General features: G+C 31.7%; 1 protein-coding gene and 1 pseudogene across 1 annotated transcript in view; both read right to left on the bottom strand.

The window, feature by feature from the left end:
• LOC107559760 (DENN domain-containing protein 3) overlaps positions 1–8496 on the bottom strand; it is a 33785-nt gene extending 25289 nt beyond the window's left edge. The window contains exons 1-7 of the mRNA XM_016243698.1: positions 8305–8496; positions 3777–3986; positions 2548–2830; positions 2354–2469; positions 1513–1643; positions 1323–1434; positions 1063–1182 (exon numbers count right to left, since the gene is read on the bottom strand). Coding sequence (XP_016099184.1) covers positions 1063–1182; positions 1323–1434; positions 1513–1643; positions 2354–2469; positions 2548–2830; positions 3777–3860 — 846 coding nt within the window. The 5' untranslated portion in view covers positions 3861–3986; positions 8305–8496. The remainder of the gene's footprint in view (positions 1–1062; positions 1183–1322; positions 1435–1512; positions 1644–2353; positions 2470–2547; positions 2831–3776; positions 3987–8304) is intronic.
• A 669-nt stretch (positions 8497–9165) lies between these two features.
• On the bottom strand, positions 9166–18156 carry LOC107559749 (kelch-like protein 7; annotated as a pseudogene).
• Positions 18157–18977: the final 821 nt, after the last annotated feature.

Raw genomic sequence — 18977 nt, 5'->3', positions numbered from 1 at the left:
AATGTACATTATGTGGAAAATAATGTGTTTTTTGAACCTTAAACCGCATAAACACATTTCATTACACCAAATACACAAAATAATGTTCTTTTTTAGCAACATAACACAAGTATAACACATAACACAAGCCTATAAAATAACCCATAGCAGATCTTTACAGGTGGAGCAGGGGAAGGTGGAGGGTTTCATAGGAACTCTGAAAGCGAGCTGTGAAACGCTCTAATAGTGGATGCTAACCATCCATTTACATGTAAAGCAGCAAGCTTATTGGCTGCGAATGTTTCATTACACCAAATACACCAAATAATGTTCTTTTTTAGCAACATAACACAAGTATAACACATAACACAAGCCTATAAAATAACCCATAGCAGATCTTTACAGGTGGAGCAGGGGAAGGTGGAGGGTTTCAGAGGAACTCTGAAAGCGAGCTGTGAAACGCTCTAATAGTGGATGCTAACCATCCATTTACATGTAAAGCAGCAAGCTTATTGGCTGCGAATGCAACATGAACCAATCAGCTTGTGTCAAGTAGTTTAACGCTGTGAATATCATCAGTTTACAGTAAGGACCCATCAGCCTGCGTCATCTAGAGTTGGCATATATTTATATTTTATTTCACATTTTAGTCATTTTTTATGTACTTTTGTCATTTTTTTTTTAATATATATATATCAATCTATTTCGCTTTAATTCAATTTTATTTAATTCAATTTTAGTAATTTTAGTACTTCAATTTATTTTATTTCAGTTAGTTGCAAAGTCAACATTTCTCATTTAGTTTAAGTGTTTCATCTAACATTTATATTTTACTTTAATAAATAATTGTGTTTTTTTATATTTCTATTTAGCTTTAATTTATTTTTATTTCAGTTTTAGTAATTTTAGTACTTCGACTTATTTTATTTCAGTAAGTTGCCACGTTCTTCATCTAATACTTATATTTTATTTTATTTCAGCTTTATTTCAATGAACAAAAATGTTTTTAATAGTTTTAGTTAATAATAGTAGCCTAGATATATACGATCGTAAGAGGCACAGAAGTGGCGTGAAGCTCCTGACCTGCAGGATCTGTTTGGGTTTGAAACACAGAAACGGCAGGTGAAGATCGAGGTCCATGACGGGCCGATCCACATCCAGTCGCGAGGGAAGTTCAATCTGAAAGGGTCTGAGATTGAACACCTAGAGAAACATTCACAAAAAACAACAATGAAGTAGGTGACCTGAAACAGCCCACACAGGTAAAATAACCGAATGTATAACTAAATAGTGCAGGTTCTTGTGAACCTTTCGGGCATGATGGTGGTAATAAAGACACTCACCACATGTAGCGGCCCAGGGGGCGGGATGGGCACCAGTGCCAGTTTGGCAGAAAACTCCTTCACCTGCTCTTCAAACTCACACATGCGGGACGTCTTCAGCTGGAGCAAGAAACTATGACAGAAGAGAAATAAACCAGTTACAACGAATCTTTCATGTTACAGCTAAACAACAGTATGGAGTGGCTCTTACCTGGACAGACAGTCTCTGAGGGCGTTATAATAAGGATATTTGGAGATGACACATATGCTGAATGTGGTGTAGAGACACTGCAGTTTGTTCAACCGATAACCATTTTGATGACTCCCATTATCTTGATGCAACTACAAAAACACAACAAACACGACAGATGAATTAGTGACTGCATTTTACAAACATTTTACATGAAAGTGACGTGACGTGTAAACACACACACACACACGCACATATTTCATTAATATATTCTGTACACTACCTTTCAAAAGTTTGGGGTCGGTAAGATTCTTTTTTAATAATTTTACTATCAATAATTAAATATAATACAGTTTTTTGTCCATTAAATTGATCAAAGGTGACAGTAAAGACATTTATGTTACAAAGGACTTTCAAATAAATGCTGTTCTTTTGAACTTCATCAAAGAATCCTGCAAAATAAAATGCATCACAGTTTCCATAAAAATATTCAGCAGCACAACTGTTTTCAACATTGATAATAATCAGAAATGATTCTTGAGCAGCAAATCAGCATATTAGAATGATTTCTGAAGGATCATGTGACACTGAAGACTGGAGTTATGATGCTGAAAATTGCATTTTAGCATATATTCACATAGAAAACATTTACTATTATTATATTTTAAATTGAAATAATATTTCACAATATTACTCTTTGTACTGTATTTTTGATCAAGTAAATGCAGCCTTGGTGAGCAGAAGAGACAAAAACAACAAAGAATCATCTTACTGACCCCTTTTAAATGGTAGTATAGTTCTTGTTTTATATCATAATTATTATATTAATATATATGATGCAGCTAATGATAAGACATCTCACATGAACAGGTTTGCAGTACTGAGCCACCACACCATGAGTCTGGTTCCCAAACACATCCGTGAACACCAAGAAATGATAGCTGTCTTCTCTGCTCTCATTGGTTATTCTCAACCCATCTGTCCAAAGACAAACCAGACACTGTCAGAGTTACTGTTAGATGCAGAATGGCAGACTGAGGCGTTTGCGAAGGTCACCTGGGAAGCAGAGCTGCAGCAGGGCTATCAGGTCAATGTTTTGAGGTACGCTGAGGTCGTCTGAGGCGGCGACCGTTGGTTCGTTGGTTTGGCCGGAATCGCTGATGGTGGAAACCGGTCGGTCTCTCTTCTTCTTAAAGGAGCGTCTCCGCTGGGCTCTGCAGAAGGCTGGAGCGAGATCCTGTTCAGTGCCGTTACTGGAGCTCTCCTTTGTCACAAACGGCGGCGCGTGAACCTGCAGCACCTCCGCCTCCACCAGAGGCTCTTTGCCTTTACCCTGCAGCTGCGTCCAAACATGATGAACACAGTCAACATTTTATATATATGCACACACACACATTTATATAAATACAAAATGTTGACTGTGTTCATCTTGCTTGTGTGTGTGAATTTATATATATATATATATATATATATATATATATATACACATAGTAAATATATATCTATATCTATATATACACACACACACACACACACAAACACACATAATTACAGTTTGGAAACTTTTTACATTTAATGGGTTATTATGAATAATATATATATTTAAAATTTTATAATTGTTATTAAAATATATTTCATGCTTAATTACAAAACTTTCATGAAGATTTTCAATGTATATTTATATATATTATGCAGGACATTATCTTGAAAAACTACAATAACACAACAAGCACAACAAATAAATTAGCTACATTTTGGAAAATATTATTATTATAATAAAAATTATAACTAATAATTATTAATAATATATATTAATATACAGTGGGGAAAAAAAGTATTTTTTTTTTCTCATTTTGTCTCTCATAGTTGAGGTATACCTATGATGAAAATTACAGGCCTCTCTCATCTTTTTAAGTGGGAGAACTTGCACAATTGGTGGCTGACTAAATACTTTTTTGCCCCACTGTATATGTTGTATATTAATATAACAAATAAATGTATTATTTATTATTCATAAAACTATTACATTTAATTATTAATAATAAATATTTTTAGAATATGACAACATATATTAATAATGTAATTAATTAATTATTTCCTTAATTTTAAATTGAATAACAATTTCAATGTGTTATATACAGTATATATATATATATATAAAAAATTTTATTACCATAATTATTATTGATAATTATTAATAGCATTTCAAACAGCATTTCCATTGTTCTTTGCTCAACATTTTGCACAGAATGACTGTGAATACTGAAATGAACGGTTCGTTTTACCAGATGTATGTCTTTCAGACGTTCACTAGATACTCCGAGCACCACACACGCCTCCAGCAGACCCGATGGGACGTTGCCCGCCATCAGAAGCGCTTCTGCTGAGCTCTGGCCGTCGATGATCTTCCAGGCACTCACATACGATACTCTCAGAAAAGTCTTCAATCTTCAGTCTCCAGCCCCATTGTGGTTCTTCAACTTCCTGTAGGTCTACTGAAATGAATAAGACTTCAGTTTATGCTACACCAGACAGACATTTTTAGTAGTGCAGACTGTAAAAGCAACCACTATTACTATTACTTTTACTTACTGCTTATGGTTAGTAATGCGAAATGTAGAGACCAGAATATCACAGATACTATAAGCCATCTATTAATAGTGTGTAAGAAGCAGCTACTGCAATTTCGCAGCTATAAGGATTGTATTTAAAGACGCATGCAAACAAAAAAGGAAGTTTGCACAGTATGAGGTACAAAAACTGTCACCCATAAAACCATCTCTATCTAAAATGTGAGAACATGGCTCAAGTTTCACAATCAAGGACTGCTGAGTTAACAATCCAGCGTCTCCCATCTGAGTCAACGGATGAAGTGACCGATTCATAGATGAATGTGTCAGCATTCACAAAACTTGTAAAAGTGGTCAGAACTTAAAGAAAAACCAGCCCTATTTTATAAGTAATTCCTCTTACTTATAAAATATATACTGTAGAAAAGGGGTTTTCAAACTGGGGTCCGTGGAAAGAGAAAAACAGTGTGACAAATGCAAAAATGACTATATAATAAAACATAAGATTTAAATAAATAAATATTACATCTAGCAGTACAGTGCTGTTTCTATCAATAAGATACAATTTAGTTAGTTGACTACAATTAGTTTTATATATTCTGATTTTACTTTAATTTTTGTTAAAGATTTAGTCATTTTTTTGTGTGTTTTTGTCACTAATAAGTTTTTTTAATGTCTATATAGTTTTTTATTTAATTTGAATTATTTTAAAACATCAAGTTAAACTAAAAGAAAATGACAAATGTTTCTATGGGAACTAGCTGACTTAAAATAAGCTTTCTGATATTTGATTTTATTTCCGTTAACATTTATTTTAGTTCAGGTCAAAATTTTTATATGGTTTTAGTTTTAGTTAACTATAACAATAAATAAGTAATACATCTAACAGTACAGTGCTTCAGTGAACAGAGAAAAGAATTCTATGTACTCTAAGTAAACTATACACACTATATACTCACATAATTAAAATATTACTTTTTAAAGTTTAAATTGGGTTTTCATACATTAAAATATACTGTATAGCTGCCTTTTAAAATGTGAGGATGGGGGTCTCTCGCATGAGGATGATTTGGGGGTTCGCAGCATCTAATAAATTGAAACCCGCAGGTCAATGCCAAACTGAATTTGCAACCAAATTTATTTCCGTAAAGTATTTGTGAATGAAACAGGATATTCAACAAGATTTTCTCCACTTAAGCGAATGTATCAAGAATTTGCATAATTAGAAGTCAGCTATAAATAATACAGTCTAATAGTCTGGTTCTACCTGAATGCTTCTCTTGTTTTTCCACTAAAATGACTACATGTAGTGAACCGCTCCCAGCTCAACATCTGGTTCTTGTCAGAATCTGGATCAAGTTCAAGCTAAAAGACCAGGACTGAACATGAAACTATGGAGTTAGTCACAGTTCTGTCCTCAGCGAGAGACCAGAGCATCTCCTGGAAGACTGTACGTGTGTTTACACCACATGCACAACAGTTGCAACACTGCTCTTCATGATTCCCGAGCAAACCGGCGGGTGAAGTCAAGTAGAGACAGAGAGAGCATTCATTCTGCTGGAGCCAAGTTTGACAAAGACGTCAGACCAGTTGGGAAAAACCAAGAAAGAGAGGTTTGTCATTGCTGAGCACATACCTCCTTCTGTTTAGCTATACTTCAGAAAAACTATTGTAAACAACATGCTCTAACCTTTTGTATAATTATTATATATGACCCCCTTTTTATGAATTAAAAATTCATGTCACACTGCACAAACATTTAAGTTAAGTCAATAAATAGTATTAAATTACATTAAGAAACGCAAGTTCATTATTAAATTTTTTAACAATGTATAATATATAAACGGTGTATATGTAATATATATATACATAAATATTTAAAATGGTCCAATGTAAAATAAAAAGTGTAATACTGTCACTCACATTTTTGAACATTGACGTGAAAGTGCACGATCCAAACGAAAAATGTTCTAATTCATGAACGAAAACATTTTGTAACACGATATTGCTGTACCATTTTCATGGTAATGCAATGCTTGATTTTAAAACGGGTTTCAAAGGATGAATTTTGAGATTTAAAGTTTTCAATTGATATATCATTTCTGATGATTTCTAAAGTGTGATCGAGAAAAAGGCAACGAAGAAGACTTTTTGCTACAAAGGTCAGAACTCCTGCTACGATGTAGATTTTTGAGGTGCACGCTTGTCAAAGATTAATCTATTACTTTTCCTACATAAATTTTAACAAAAACATTGGTAAAGTATCTATTTAGGAGTCTTAGACCTTTCCAACGATATAAAGTTAGTCATGATTAGATTAGGATTTAATTGTAATATAGTGGAAGTAAACTTAGGCGTCCCACAGAGGGGACGGGTGACAGTTAAAGGGTTAAATCACACACACACACACACACACACACACACACACACGGATTTAATTGTAATATAGTGGAAGTAAACTTAGGCGTCCCACAGAGGGGACGGGTGACAGTTAAAGGGTTAAATCACACACACACACACACACACACACACACACACACACACAAACACATACATATATATATATAATTAATTTTTTTTTGTCATTTAGCAGACACTTTTATCCAAAGCGACTTACAAATGAGAAGAATATAAGCAATTAAAACCAACAAAGGGGCAATAATATGTAAGTGCTGTGTTTTTAATAATAAATAAAAAGAAAAACAAGTAGATAGAATAGAAAAAGAATTACAAATATCACAATATTACTGTATTTTTCATTAAATAAATCTGGTGAGCACAAGAGACTAATTAATATGTATAGTATACATACACACATACATATACAATCTATATAATGAGTATGTGTGTTTGTGTATAAACTGTATAATCACACTGTATATCTATCTATATATATATATATATAAACATTAATCTAAATGAATCAAAACGTGTGTGTTTGGCTCAGTGTTATTTTTTTTAGGAGTACTGATAAACTAATGTACTTTGATTTGTATTAGTTATCTATTTTAGTTACAGTTGTAGTCATGTTGTCATTTTATGAGTTTCTTATTATGTCTATATAGGTTTTTTATTAAGTTTTAGTTTTTATTGAATTTGAGTTATTTCAGCACTTCAACATACAAAATGGAAATGAAATAATATATATATATATATATTGAATATGTGTGTGGCTGTACATACACACATGTAGTTGTTTTTTGGTGTTCGGCTTAGTGTTATTTTAGAATCATTATTATATTTATTATTATTATTGTTTTCAGCTTTATTTTTTTGTTTTCATTTAAATGTTTAGTTTTGAAATGTAAATAAATCTGGTGAGCACAAGAGACTAATTTATATGTATAGTATACATACACACATACATATACAATCTATATAATGAGTATGTGTGTTTGTGTATAAACTGTATAATCACACTGTATATCTATCTATATATATATATATAAACATTAATCTAAATGAATCAAAACGTGTGTGTTTGGCTCAGTGTTATTTTTTTTAGGAGTACTGATAAACTAATGTACTTTGATTTGTATTAGTTATCTATTTTAGTTACAGTTGTAGTCATGTTGTCATTTTATGAGTTTCTTATTATGTCTATATAGGTTTTTTATTAAGTTTGAGTTTTTATTGAATTTGAGTTATTTCAGCACTTCAACATACAAAATTAACACTTTACAATAAGGTTCATTAGTTAATGTATAAACTAACATGAACTAACCATGAGCAATACATTTGTTACTGTATTTACTAATCTACGCTCACATTAGTTAATAAAAATACATATTGTTCATTGTTAGTTCACAGTGCATTAACTAATGTTAACAAGATTTTAATAATGTGTTAGTAAATGTTTAATAAATGCTGTATAAGTGCAGTTCATTGTTAGTTCATGTTAACTAATGTAGTTAACTAATGCACCTTATTGTAAAGTGTTACCAGTTATTTTTGTGGAAAACCCAACTTTGCTTAAATGATTATATCTCATGCATTACTTCACATCTGCTCTCTGTCAAGCCTGCCATAACCGAAACTCGAGAAAAACACCGAACAGACCGAGTTTAAAGGCAGAAGAGCTAACGTTACAGTGACTGAACATAGAGAAGTGTCCTGTCTGAGACACATGCGCTATATAATGCGAGTTAAGTGACTGACTGTGCGCGTGAAGATTCAACAGAACGCAGCAGCAGCAGCAAAATATTCATTTAGCTCATATTCAGTAAACACAGAGTAAACAAACCTGCGTCCCGCGGCTCCGTTACAGTGTGTCAGTCACTCACAACGCGACTGAAAGTAAAAGAATAAAGCGCTGCTGTTGATGTAGGTCAGAGCCAGCTACAGAACACGCCTCGTCGTGACCATAAACACCCGTCCAACTCTTTCTGAACGATGCAACCCCCGCAACTGGAGCTCCGGTGCAGAAAAGATGAACCTACTAGACTCATGAATATGAATTATGTAACCTTGCCTAGTAACCTTTTTGAAGCGTTCGGTCAGATTACCTAATTAATATTCTCGCTTTTTGGCCAATCAGGTAAGACTACAAGCCAAACGTCACCTTGCGTAATTAATATTCATAAGCAAAGCCGTCAACATACTAGAATTCGTAAAATAAGCTCCCAGAGCTGTAAAACACCTGGATTAAAGTGCAAAGTCTCTCCGCAGTAACTCACGAACACCTAGACTGATTTGTAACTGGACTAATCGACAGTAATTAACATGCATTTTATTTCTTTTATGCTCTTGACTACACGTGCATATGCATTCAGACGCTAATAAATACATTTTAAAGCTAAAACGCCACCTAGTGTCTATTTCTGACTGATCACTGACCTAGATATTTCTAAATACTGTAATGCTACAATCAGATCTGCCATAGCCCATTTTAGTAAGTAAAAAAAATTTTTTTTTTTTAACTTTTATTCAAGTCTTCAAACATAAGGTTTCATTGGAAGTAAAATCAAAACTACTCTAATTAATGACTGACGAAAGAAAGCTTTTAGTGGACAATGAATTAAACCTTTAAAACTCAAATGTCATCGAAAAGGTCATTCATTCAGTAACTGAAGAACACTGAACTGAACGGATTCATTCACGTTTTATTGTAGTTCTGCAACATCAAAAACGATAATATGGTCATTATTTCAAAAATGGAAAGTTACACTTTTTTACACACAGTATAAGCACATCAAAACACACATTCTTAAAACATAAAAGCAACATAAAATGCATTTCAGTCCCCAAAATCTGCTAAATGCAGAGGTATGAATGTTTCTTAAAAAATGAACTGTGGATATCTGATCTGAGATCAGGGAATAGCAGCCTTTCTGGAAGCCGCCCGGTTGCGTTTTCACCCATAAGACATCTGTTTAAACTCCAAAGATCAGAATGAACTGCCAACGAGGACACAAAGACAGAAGCAGTCTTATCTCAGTGTTTAAATCTGACTGGTTTGATCTGAGCGACCAGAGATACGAACCGTAATCGGGGGAACACTGAATGCAGTGAACGTCTCGGCACAATAAGGATTCAGTCTGTTCTCTGGTCTGTGGTTTTATATCGTCCATATGCTCTGATCGAACCGCTACATTCATGATGATGAGGATGAGGATGTTGAACTCATGTCCTCTTCGTTGGCGCCGCAGGTGTCCACCAGACAGATGAGGCAGCTGGTGACGGGAAAGGCGCAGACTTTACTGGAAACCACCCATTTGTCAGTCTCTGTGTAATACTCCATGATGTGCCCCAGACGGCCGACCCCCTGAAAGCCAGCCAGAACGTAGATGACGGAGCCCACGGCTGCACACTTCACCGTCACGCCGCGCCACGGCCTCAGAGACGTCATCTTCCACTCGTTACTGCCCATCTCGTAGTACTCCACCGAGTCCAGACCGCCTGAGAGAGAAACATCACCATAACAGATCATAAACACACCGCACTGACCTTTCCTGACCTTTCCTGACTTCAAAGAAGTCATCATATATATATATATATTTATCATTTATAATTTCTTGAGGAATAAATGCACAGGGACACTGTGTGAACTTTTATCCATAACAAAATGTAGTCAACTTATTACAAAAAAAGGTAAACTGTGTTAAGTGTAAAGATATCCCTGCCTTCTCCATGACAGTATAAAAAGGATAATAAATATATTATAAATATATAAATAAATGTATTTATTAAAATTTTATTACATTATTATATTTATTTTATTAGTATATATTATATATTAATAATGTATGTTTATATTATTAAAGATTATATTAAAATAATTGATTTTGTTGTGTGTATATATATATATATATATAATTATTTTAATACAGTAAAAAAGTCAAATAAAATATTTAATTTATTTTTTGTATAAAGAAAAGAATATGAGAAAGCAAATAGATACAAATAAATCAAACGTTTTGGCAAAAAAGTAAAAAGTATAGAGTTGTAAATATAAAATATTGTAATATTTTGTCTTATTATTATGTTACTCAATGTTTCTTGCACCAAAAAAAACTGCAATTTAGTTTTTCATAACCAATAAACAAGCTGTTTTTTTTGCTTTTTTATTAATTTATCTATAAATTATTTCTGCATTAATTTTTTTTCTGCATTTCAACTCTAGCTTGTTTACTAATCTAGTTCAAATAAAATAAAATTAAATACATAAAATGTATTTTATGAGTTCTATGAATATTCTTGGGAGGAATTTTCTAGGAAAACACTGCAGGATAAATTGCGTGTTATGTAGTCATTCTGAATAAAAAGCATCTGCTAAAATGAATAAATGTCAAATGTAAATCAAATGTAAAATGACGATGTCATTGCAATATTTGCATACTGAATTCTGATCTATTGTCATCTATAACTGCCTTTACACTGAAGACATGACAACAGCAGCACTGCTATTTCCTTGAAGAAATTTAGTTTTTTTTTCATAATGTGAAAAAAAAAAGAACACAGACGCGGCGTCCCGTCGCTTCTCAAAGGGGCAGCGAATGTCCGTCCAACTGTAATCCTGAAACGCAGAACAAAGATCATTTTATGCAGACTTAGATTACATAAAGTGAAAACTATATATTTATTCAAGATTTTTATGACTTTGTGATTTTATTATTTAATTTTTTTTATTGTAAAATAACTAACTAACTAAATAAATACTGCAAGTATAAATAAAGGTTATATAAATAAAACACTTATTTTTTCCCCCCATGGCTGTGCATCTCAGTCTCTTTGGTTTGTGATTGTAGGACAGGATTTTATATATATATATATATATATAATTATTTTTATAGATATTTAGATTACATAAAGTGGAACATCTATGTTTGATAAATACTTTTAAATAGTTTTTATTTATTTGATTTCATTTTTTATTGCAAAACAATTATTATTTTAATAAAATATTTTCAGTTTTTCCATGGCTGTGGATCTCGGTCCCAGTGGTTTGTAATTTCAGAATACGTTTTTTAGTTTTTAATCTTTATATAAATATTTTTTTAGGTTTGGATTACATAAAGTGGAAATATATATATATATATAGAGCGAGAGAGAGAGAGAGAGAGATTTATTTTACATTTTACATATATCTTTCATATTTATTTTACAGACTTTTACATTTTCATGACTTTATGATTGTATTAATGTTTTTATTTATTTTATGATTTACATTTTTATTTGAAAAAATGTGAAATGATATAAATCAAATATTTCTGTTGATCGCCCAGTCTAATTGACATGATAAAGCAATGTCAATGTCAATTTTATTTATATAGCACAATCAAAACAACACATGTTGCCCAATACACAAATCAGATAAAGATAAGGAAAATCCCCTAAAACAACAACAACAATAATAGATCAGCAGAGTCTGTTGGATTGTGCTGATCGTTCCGGCCGAGCTCGTACCTTCGGGTTAAAGTAGCGGCAGGACTGCGGCTGGGAGCCTCCGAACAGAGCGATGCGGTAATCGTGTTTCCTGCGACTGCTCTCCGCCAGCTCCTCACGGCCCTCTGGAGGCAGAAGATGAGAACACATCCCACATGGAGCTCACCAGATGACTTCATTATATGTGAAAAACAATCTTCTAGGACTAAATTAAGCCCTGTATTTATTAGAAGAATCTCGACTGTGTTACAGTAAGAAAGATATCTCAACATACTCTCTTAACGGTAATAAAAAAAAAGGAATAATTAAACAAATAAGTAAATAAAAACAAATAAAATATGTATATATCAACAAAGATGATATGAAATTGAATATGATCTTTGAATATATTATTATACATTTTGTAATTGTAATTTATGTAATTTTTTATATGTATTTATTACAGAATTACATTTTTAGATGAAAACAGTAGTAGTAGTTTTTAATCATTTTATAGAGATTAAGAGTACATTAAGTAAAAATGTATACTCAGTAAAGAGTTTTTGCAATTTTTATGACTTTTTATGATTTTATTTGTTTTATACATACACTGCCGTTCAAACCTTTGGGATCAGTAAGACTTGTAATGTTTTTTAAAGAAGTCTCTTCTGCTCATCAAGGCTGCATTTATTTGATCAAAAATACAGAAAAAAACTGTAATCTTGCAAAATGTTATTACAATATAAAATAATGGTTTCTATTTTAATATAATTTAAAATGTAATTTATTTCTGTGATGCAAAGCTGAATTTCCATCAGCCATTACTCCAGTCTTCAGAGTCACATGATCCTTCAGAAATCATTCTAATATGCGGATTTATTATTAGAATTATCAATGTTGGAAACAGTTGTGCTGCCAAATATTTTTTTGGAAACCGCGATACTTTTTTCAGGATTCTTTGATGAATAAAAAGTTAAAAAGAAGAGCATTTATTTAAAATAGAAATCTTTTCTAACAATATAAATCTTTGCTATCACTTCTTAACAATTTAACATATCCTTGCTGAATAAAAGTTTGAATTTCTTTCAAAAAACAGAATTTTTTTTTTTGACTGACTGAACTCTAGTGTATATTGTTAGAAAAGATTTCTATTTTAAATAAATGCTCTTCTTTTTAACTTTTTATTCATCAAAGAATCCTGAAAAAAAGTATCACAGGTTCCAAAAAATATATATTAAGCAGCTGTTTCCAGCACTGATAATAAATCAGCATATTAGAATGATTTCTGAAGATCATGTGACTCTGAACACTGGAGTTATGATGCTGAAAATTCAGCTGCGCATCACAGAAATAAATTATATTTTAATGTATATTAAAATAGAAAAATGTTATTTTACATCAAAATAATATTTCACAATATTACAGTTTTTCCTGTATTTTTGATCAAATAAATGCAGCCTTGATGAGCAGAAGAATCTCCTGTAAAAACATTTAAAATCATTCTGATCCCAAACTTTTGACCGGTAGTGTGTGTGTGTATATATATATATATACAATTAAATTATACAATTAAACAAACATATAAATAAAATAAATATATATGTAATAAAAAATGTATATGATCTTTGAAAATATTATTATTATCAATTTTGTAATTGTTTTATTATTTTTTATAAAATTATAATTTTTATATAATTTTATTTTTTGATAAAAATACAGAAATTAACATTTGAATAAAATTAATAATATATCTAATAAATAAATAAAAAAAGAAAATTAAATCAATAAAAATAATAAATATTTTAACTATTATTAAATGTTAAATAAAAACTGTGTCATAACTCACAGATGACCATTTTCAGGCACTCGGGGTTGTCCTGGATCAGCAGTTCGGCTTGAACGGTCTTACTGAGGACGTTTTTGGATACGAGGGGGAATCGAACCTTCCCCAGAATGCCTACGATGTACTGCTGCCGTACTTCAGCCACCGCACCGCACTGCCGCGTCATATATCTGCACAATCACACATAAGCATGCCTTTCATCCTATCAAACACAGTTCAGTCTCCAGTCGTCATGGTGGCCCGTGTGCTGGCACCTGATCTTCGGCTCGGACCGTCAGCGTGTCCTGCTGGAGCAGGTGCATCACCTGTTTCACGTCCAGCTGGAGAAGCTCGTCCATCTTGTAGACGTCTGTGAAGTGCTGGTGGATGAAATCATCAGCCGCCACCTTCAGCTCAGGACAGTTCAGACACTCGGCCAATGTGCTGATGCCTTACACAAAACACCCAATCACAACACTCTTTCTGCCACTGTTAGCATTTTAACTGTAAATCATAACGTGATTTCACCTGAAGCTTGTCAAATTTTGAGATTGTAGCTCATTTAAAAAAAAATTACATGTACAAAAAAATTTTTTTTTTAAATAATTCATAAAAAAAAAAATATATATATATATTATATTAAAATATAAATATTAAAAATATGTAAAAAGTTGTTTAAAATTGTTTTACAAATAAATATATAAATGTATCTGCTATCTATTTTTAGTTTATTGTAAGAGATTACTTTTAGTAAATTTTAATGTAAAGATATCATAAACTATATGATGCATATGTCAGATATCACTTATTTTATTATGCATATGTCATCTAACTCAGATTAGGTGATGCATATGTCACATCTCATATTATGTTATGTTAGATATCTCATATTATATGAACATATCAGACATGATAGGTATAATATCAGATTTATAATATCAGCAATAATAACCAACAGAAATATAGAATTTTCTTGTGATTAATATAATTAAAATAGAACAAAGGAGACTTACAAATTAAATATACATTAAATAGAAAATAAAACATGAAAATTTATACAAATTAATAAAAAATAATTAACACATTGTTTTAATTAAAAATATGTAAAAAGTTGTTTAAATTGTTTTACAAATAAATATAGCAAACAAATTGATCTGTTATCTGTTTTGAGTTTATTGTAAGACATTACTGTGGTACATTTGAATCTAAAGATATCAAGTATGTGATGCATATGTCAGATATCACATATTTTATTATGCATATGTCAGCTAGATTATGTGATGCATATGTCAGATCTCATATTATGTTAGATATCTCATATTATATAACGGATTCATCAGATATGTTAGATATAATATCAGATTTATATTATTAGCAAGAGTAACCCACAGAAATATATAGTTACTGTATCTTGTGATTAATAGAAATAAAATAGAAAAAAAGACAGATATTAAAAAGTCAAATGAACTTTAGAGTAAGATATTATGTTCAGCAAATTTTATGTAAAGCATGCAGGTGTTCCCATATTTTAGTTGCATTTGTCAAATATATCAGTTTATATGATGGATATGTCAGATCGCGTATTTTATGATGAATATATCAGATATAATATCCCAAAAAACAGAAATAGAAATGACGTAGACATGAAAATAGAACTTTTCCACAGAAAGATGCTGCTGTCTCACCCAGACAGCTGGTGGCATCCACCTGCTCCTTCAGGAAATCCACACACATCTTCTTGACCGGTTTAACCTGGTACTGGTTAGCAGCGTTCAGCAGAGACTGAACATTATTACTGTTCACTGAGATTCTGAAATCAAATCAACACATACATGAACTCTATGTACGCGTGTAAACCGGGTGAATAACTGTGGAGAGACGTCTGCTTGCCGAGCCGTGAAGACAAACTCCACCAGCAGCTCGATGATCTCTGGTTCTGCTCCACCTCGTGATTGGTGGCCTCCATCATACTCGCTGCACATGCAAGAGCATCAGTGTTTGTCTGACATGCTTCAGTGTGTAACTGGAAGGATGTGTTTGATGCATGAGGAGTGTTTCTCACATGTGAACATGAGGTTGAAGAAGTGGCTGGCGGCGGCTAGCACCACTCAGTGTGCCAGGATGTGTTTGCCCTGCACCACCAGAATCACGTCACACAGGATTCCCGACAAAACACAGACCGGACCGTCAGCCAAATCACATTTTTCCTGCAAACTCCATTTCTGTGCATTAGAGGCAATAAAAGCAGAGCCGTGCATAAATGTTATTCGATTTCCTTGAAATGAGGCTTCATTCTTTATTCATAATTTTCATAATTTTTTATAACACACAACTTTTCATCTTCTCGCTATCATTTCGCATGGTCTATTCTGTGTTGCAATCATTATTAAAGGGTTAGTTCACCCAAAAATGAAAATTAGCCCATAAATTACTCACCCTCAAGTCATCGTAGGTGTATATGACTTTCTTCTTTCAGACGAATCCAGTCGGAGTTATATTAAAAATAGTCTTTGATATTTCAAGCTGTTTAATGGCACTCAGCGGGTGTTGCATTGCTTCAGTCCAAAAGAAGTTAAATAAAAAGCGCCCATCCATAAAAAAAAGTGTCTCACACGGCTCCGGGGGGTGAATACAGTCCTCCTGTAGCGAATCGATGCGTTTTTGTAAGAAAAATATCCATATTCAAAACGTAATAATCACTTTAATGTAGCTTGCGCTCACTGTTGTACACGGAAGAAGCTCCGGGCGGATGACGTATGATGACTTGAGGGTGAGTAATTTATGGACTAATTTTCATTTTGGGTGAACTAACCCTTTAAAACATTGCAACCAAAAATAAAAAAAATGCAAATTAATAAAAACAAATACAAATATTAATTACAAATTTTTATTATTTAAAAAAATATATTATTGTTTATTATTATTATTTTAAAAATATTTTATTTTTAAAAAGTTACAATTGTTTTACAATTAAATAACAACAAACAAATGACCAATTTTATATATATAATTATAAGAATAATAATATGAATAATTATAAGTTAATCATAAGTTAAATCTGTTTTGTATATGTTTGTACTGTTGTACTGTTTTATATATTATTATTATTATGTTATGAATAATTATATATTATATGCTGAATACATCAGATGTCAGATATAACATCAGAAGTATAATATGAGGAATAATAACCCTCAGATATAATAATAATACATTTTATTTATATAGCATCTTTCAAGAACCCAATGACGCTTTACATAAAGTTAACAGATAACATGAACACAACAAATATATAGTCACGTGATCAAGCAAATAGAGCAGACAGAGATCATTTAATACACAAGATAAGTGACGAAAGCATGCATGGAACTGAAAAATGAATTAACAAAACATTGTAAATAAGTGAGTTTTGAGATCAACATATATGAAAGATATCTTGTGTTATCTTGTGAATAATAGAAATAAATTAAAAAAGAGAAACTGAAATTAAACAGACATGAAAATAAAAAATAACATCAATACATATAAATTTAACCATTTTTATTATCATTTGATTATTTAACGGTTATATAAATTATTTATAAATGATACAATTATTATACATTAAAAAATTGTTTCACAGTGAAATAAACATACATTTACCTATTATCTAACTTCAGTTTAATTTAAGAAATTATTTATAGCAAACTTTTTGTTAAGTATGTAAATTAGTGCTGTCAAACGATTAATCGCGATTATTCGCATCGAAAACAACGTTTTTTGTTTATATAATATATGCATGTGTACTGAATATATTTATTATGTATATATAAATGCACAAACATACATGTATATATTTTAAAAATATTTACATGAATATATGCATTTATTTATATTATATATATATATTATTATATTTTATATATAAACAAAGCTTGAAATAAAACAAAACTTTCTTAAATATATACATGCATGTGTGTGTGTGTATTTATATATTCATAATAAATCTACACAGTACACACACATATATTACGTAAACAATAACTTTTATTTTGACTGCGATTAATCGTTTGACCTCACTAATGTAAATATATACACAATAGTTTATTATGGATATGTCAGATATCAGACCATATGAAGCATATAGATCTCATATTTTATAATGACTGTATCAGATTGTGTCGTGCATATGTAAGGAGCTTCATACTTTATGATGCATAAGTCAGATGCCTGATGATATTTACCTGTTTTCTTAAGTTATTCATCACCCGCATCATGATACTGGATCTTCTTCTCGCTTTTCTTTTTGGGTCCTGAAGTCTTCTCGCCTGATGTGGAGGCCATGCTCACCATGCTTTATTATGTATAGGATTGCATATTTAATAAACAGTGAGCTTTACTGTGCGGCTCTGTAAATATGTGTAAATATGAAAGACAGGAATGATGTGAAGGAAGCGACCACCAGCTGAAAACAACGCCATAAACGTCCACAAAATAAATACAGATCAATCGCGCTTTTAGTGATCTCCAAACAGAAGATTTGTTTTCAAGTAGTTTGAGGCAGTTACTCTATAAGTGTATTTAGTACGGTACAGAAATGATGTGAAGTATATGTGACAGTATCAAAATACAAGTCCGATTCAAGTTTTCTGTTCTTTCGGTGTCTTCTTCAAACAGTTGTGTGTTCATAATTTGACTATATATATATATATATATATATATTATATTTATTATTTATTATTATATGAGTTATGATTAATTTTCAATTTCATTTAATCGTTTATTTGACTTAATTATGTTATTGTTTTTGGCTAAACTGACTTTTTACACAAGTTTCTAGGTATATTATGTTTTATTATTATTTATTACTTTTTTATTATGGGTCTAAAAGCTCCAGTTCACTATATCATTTTGTATTTTTTATAGTGTGTTCTTATTAAACAACAAAATTTTGGTTAAAAATAATAATTCTGGTATATTTTTAGAGCATAAAGTCACGCTATTGCATTACAAATATGTAAATTGGGAGATTTTGTCTTCTTTCTCCTCCTGCATGCAGTTATTTGAGTTGGTTTGGGTTGAAAGTGTCATGGCCAGTCAGGGCCAATTACACAAAATCCCATATTTCTCAGGCTTAACGCCCACAGAGGAGATTGATACAGCGTTTGCGTTTATCTTTTGCCTCGACATGGAGAGTTTTACATAAGAGAAGATGTGCCAGGCTCTTGTCTGTGTTTAATGAGGCAGAGGAG

Source organism: Sinocyclocheilus grahami, unplaced genomic scaffold (genome assembly GCF_001515645.1).
Source record: "Sinocyclocheilus grahami isolate Dianchi unplaced genomic scaffold, SAMN03320097.WGS_v1.1 scaffold697.1, whole genome shotgun sequence".
Taxonomy (NCBI): Eukaryota; Metazoa; Chordata; class Actinopteri; order Cypriniformes; family Cyprinidae; genus Sinocyclocheilus; species Sinocyclocheilus grahami.
This window is presented reverse-complemented; position numbering and strand designations above follow the sequence as displayed.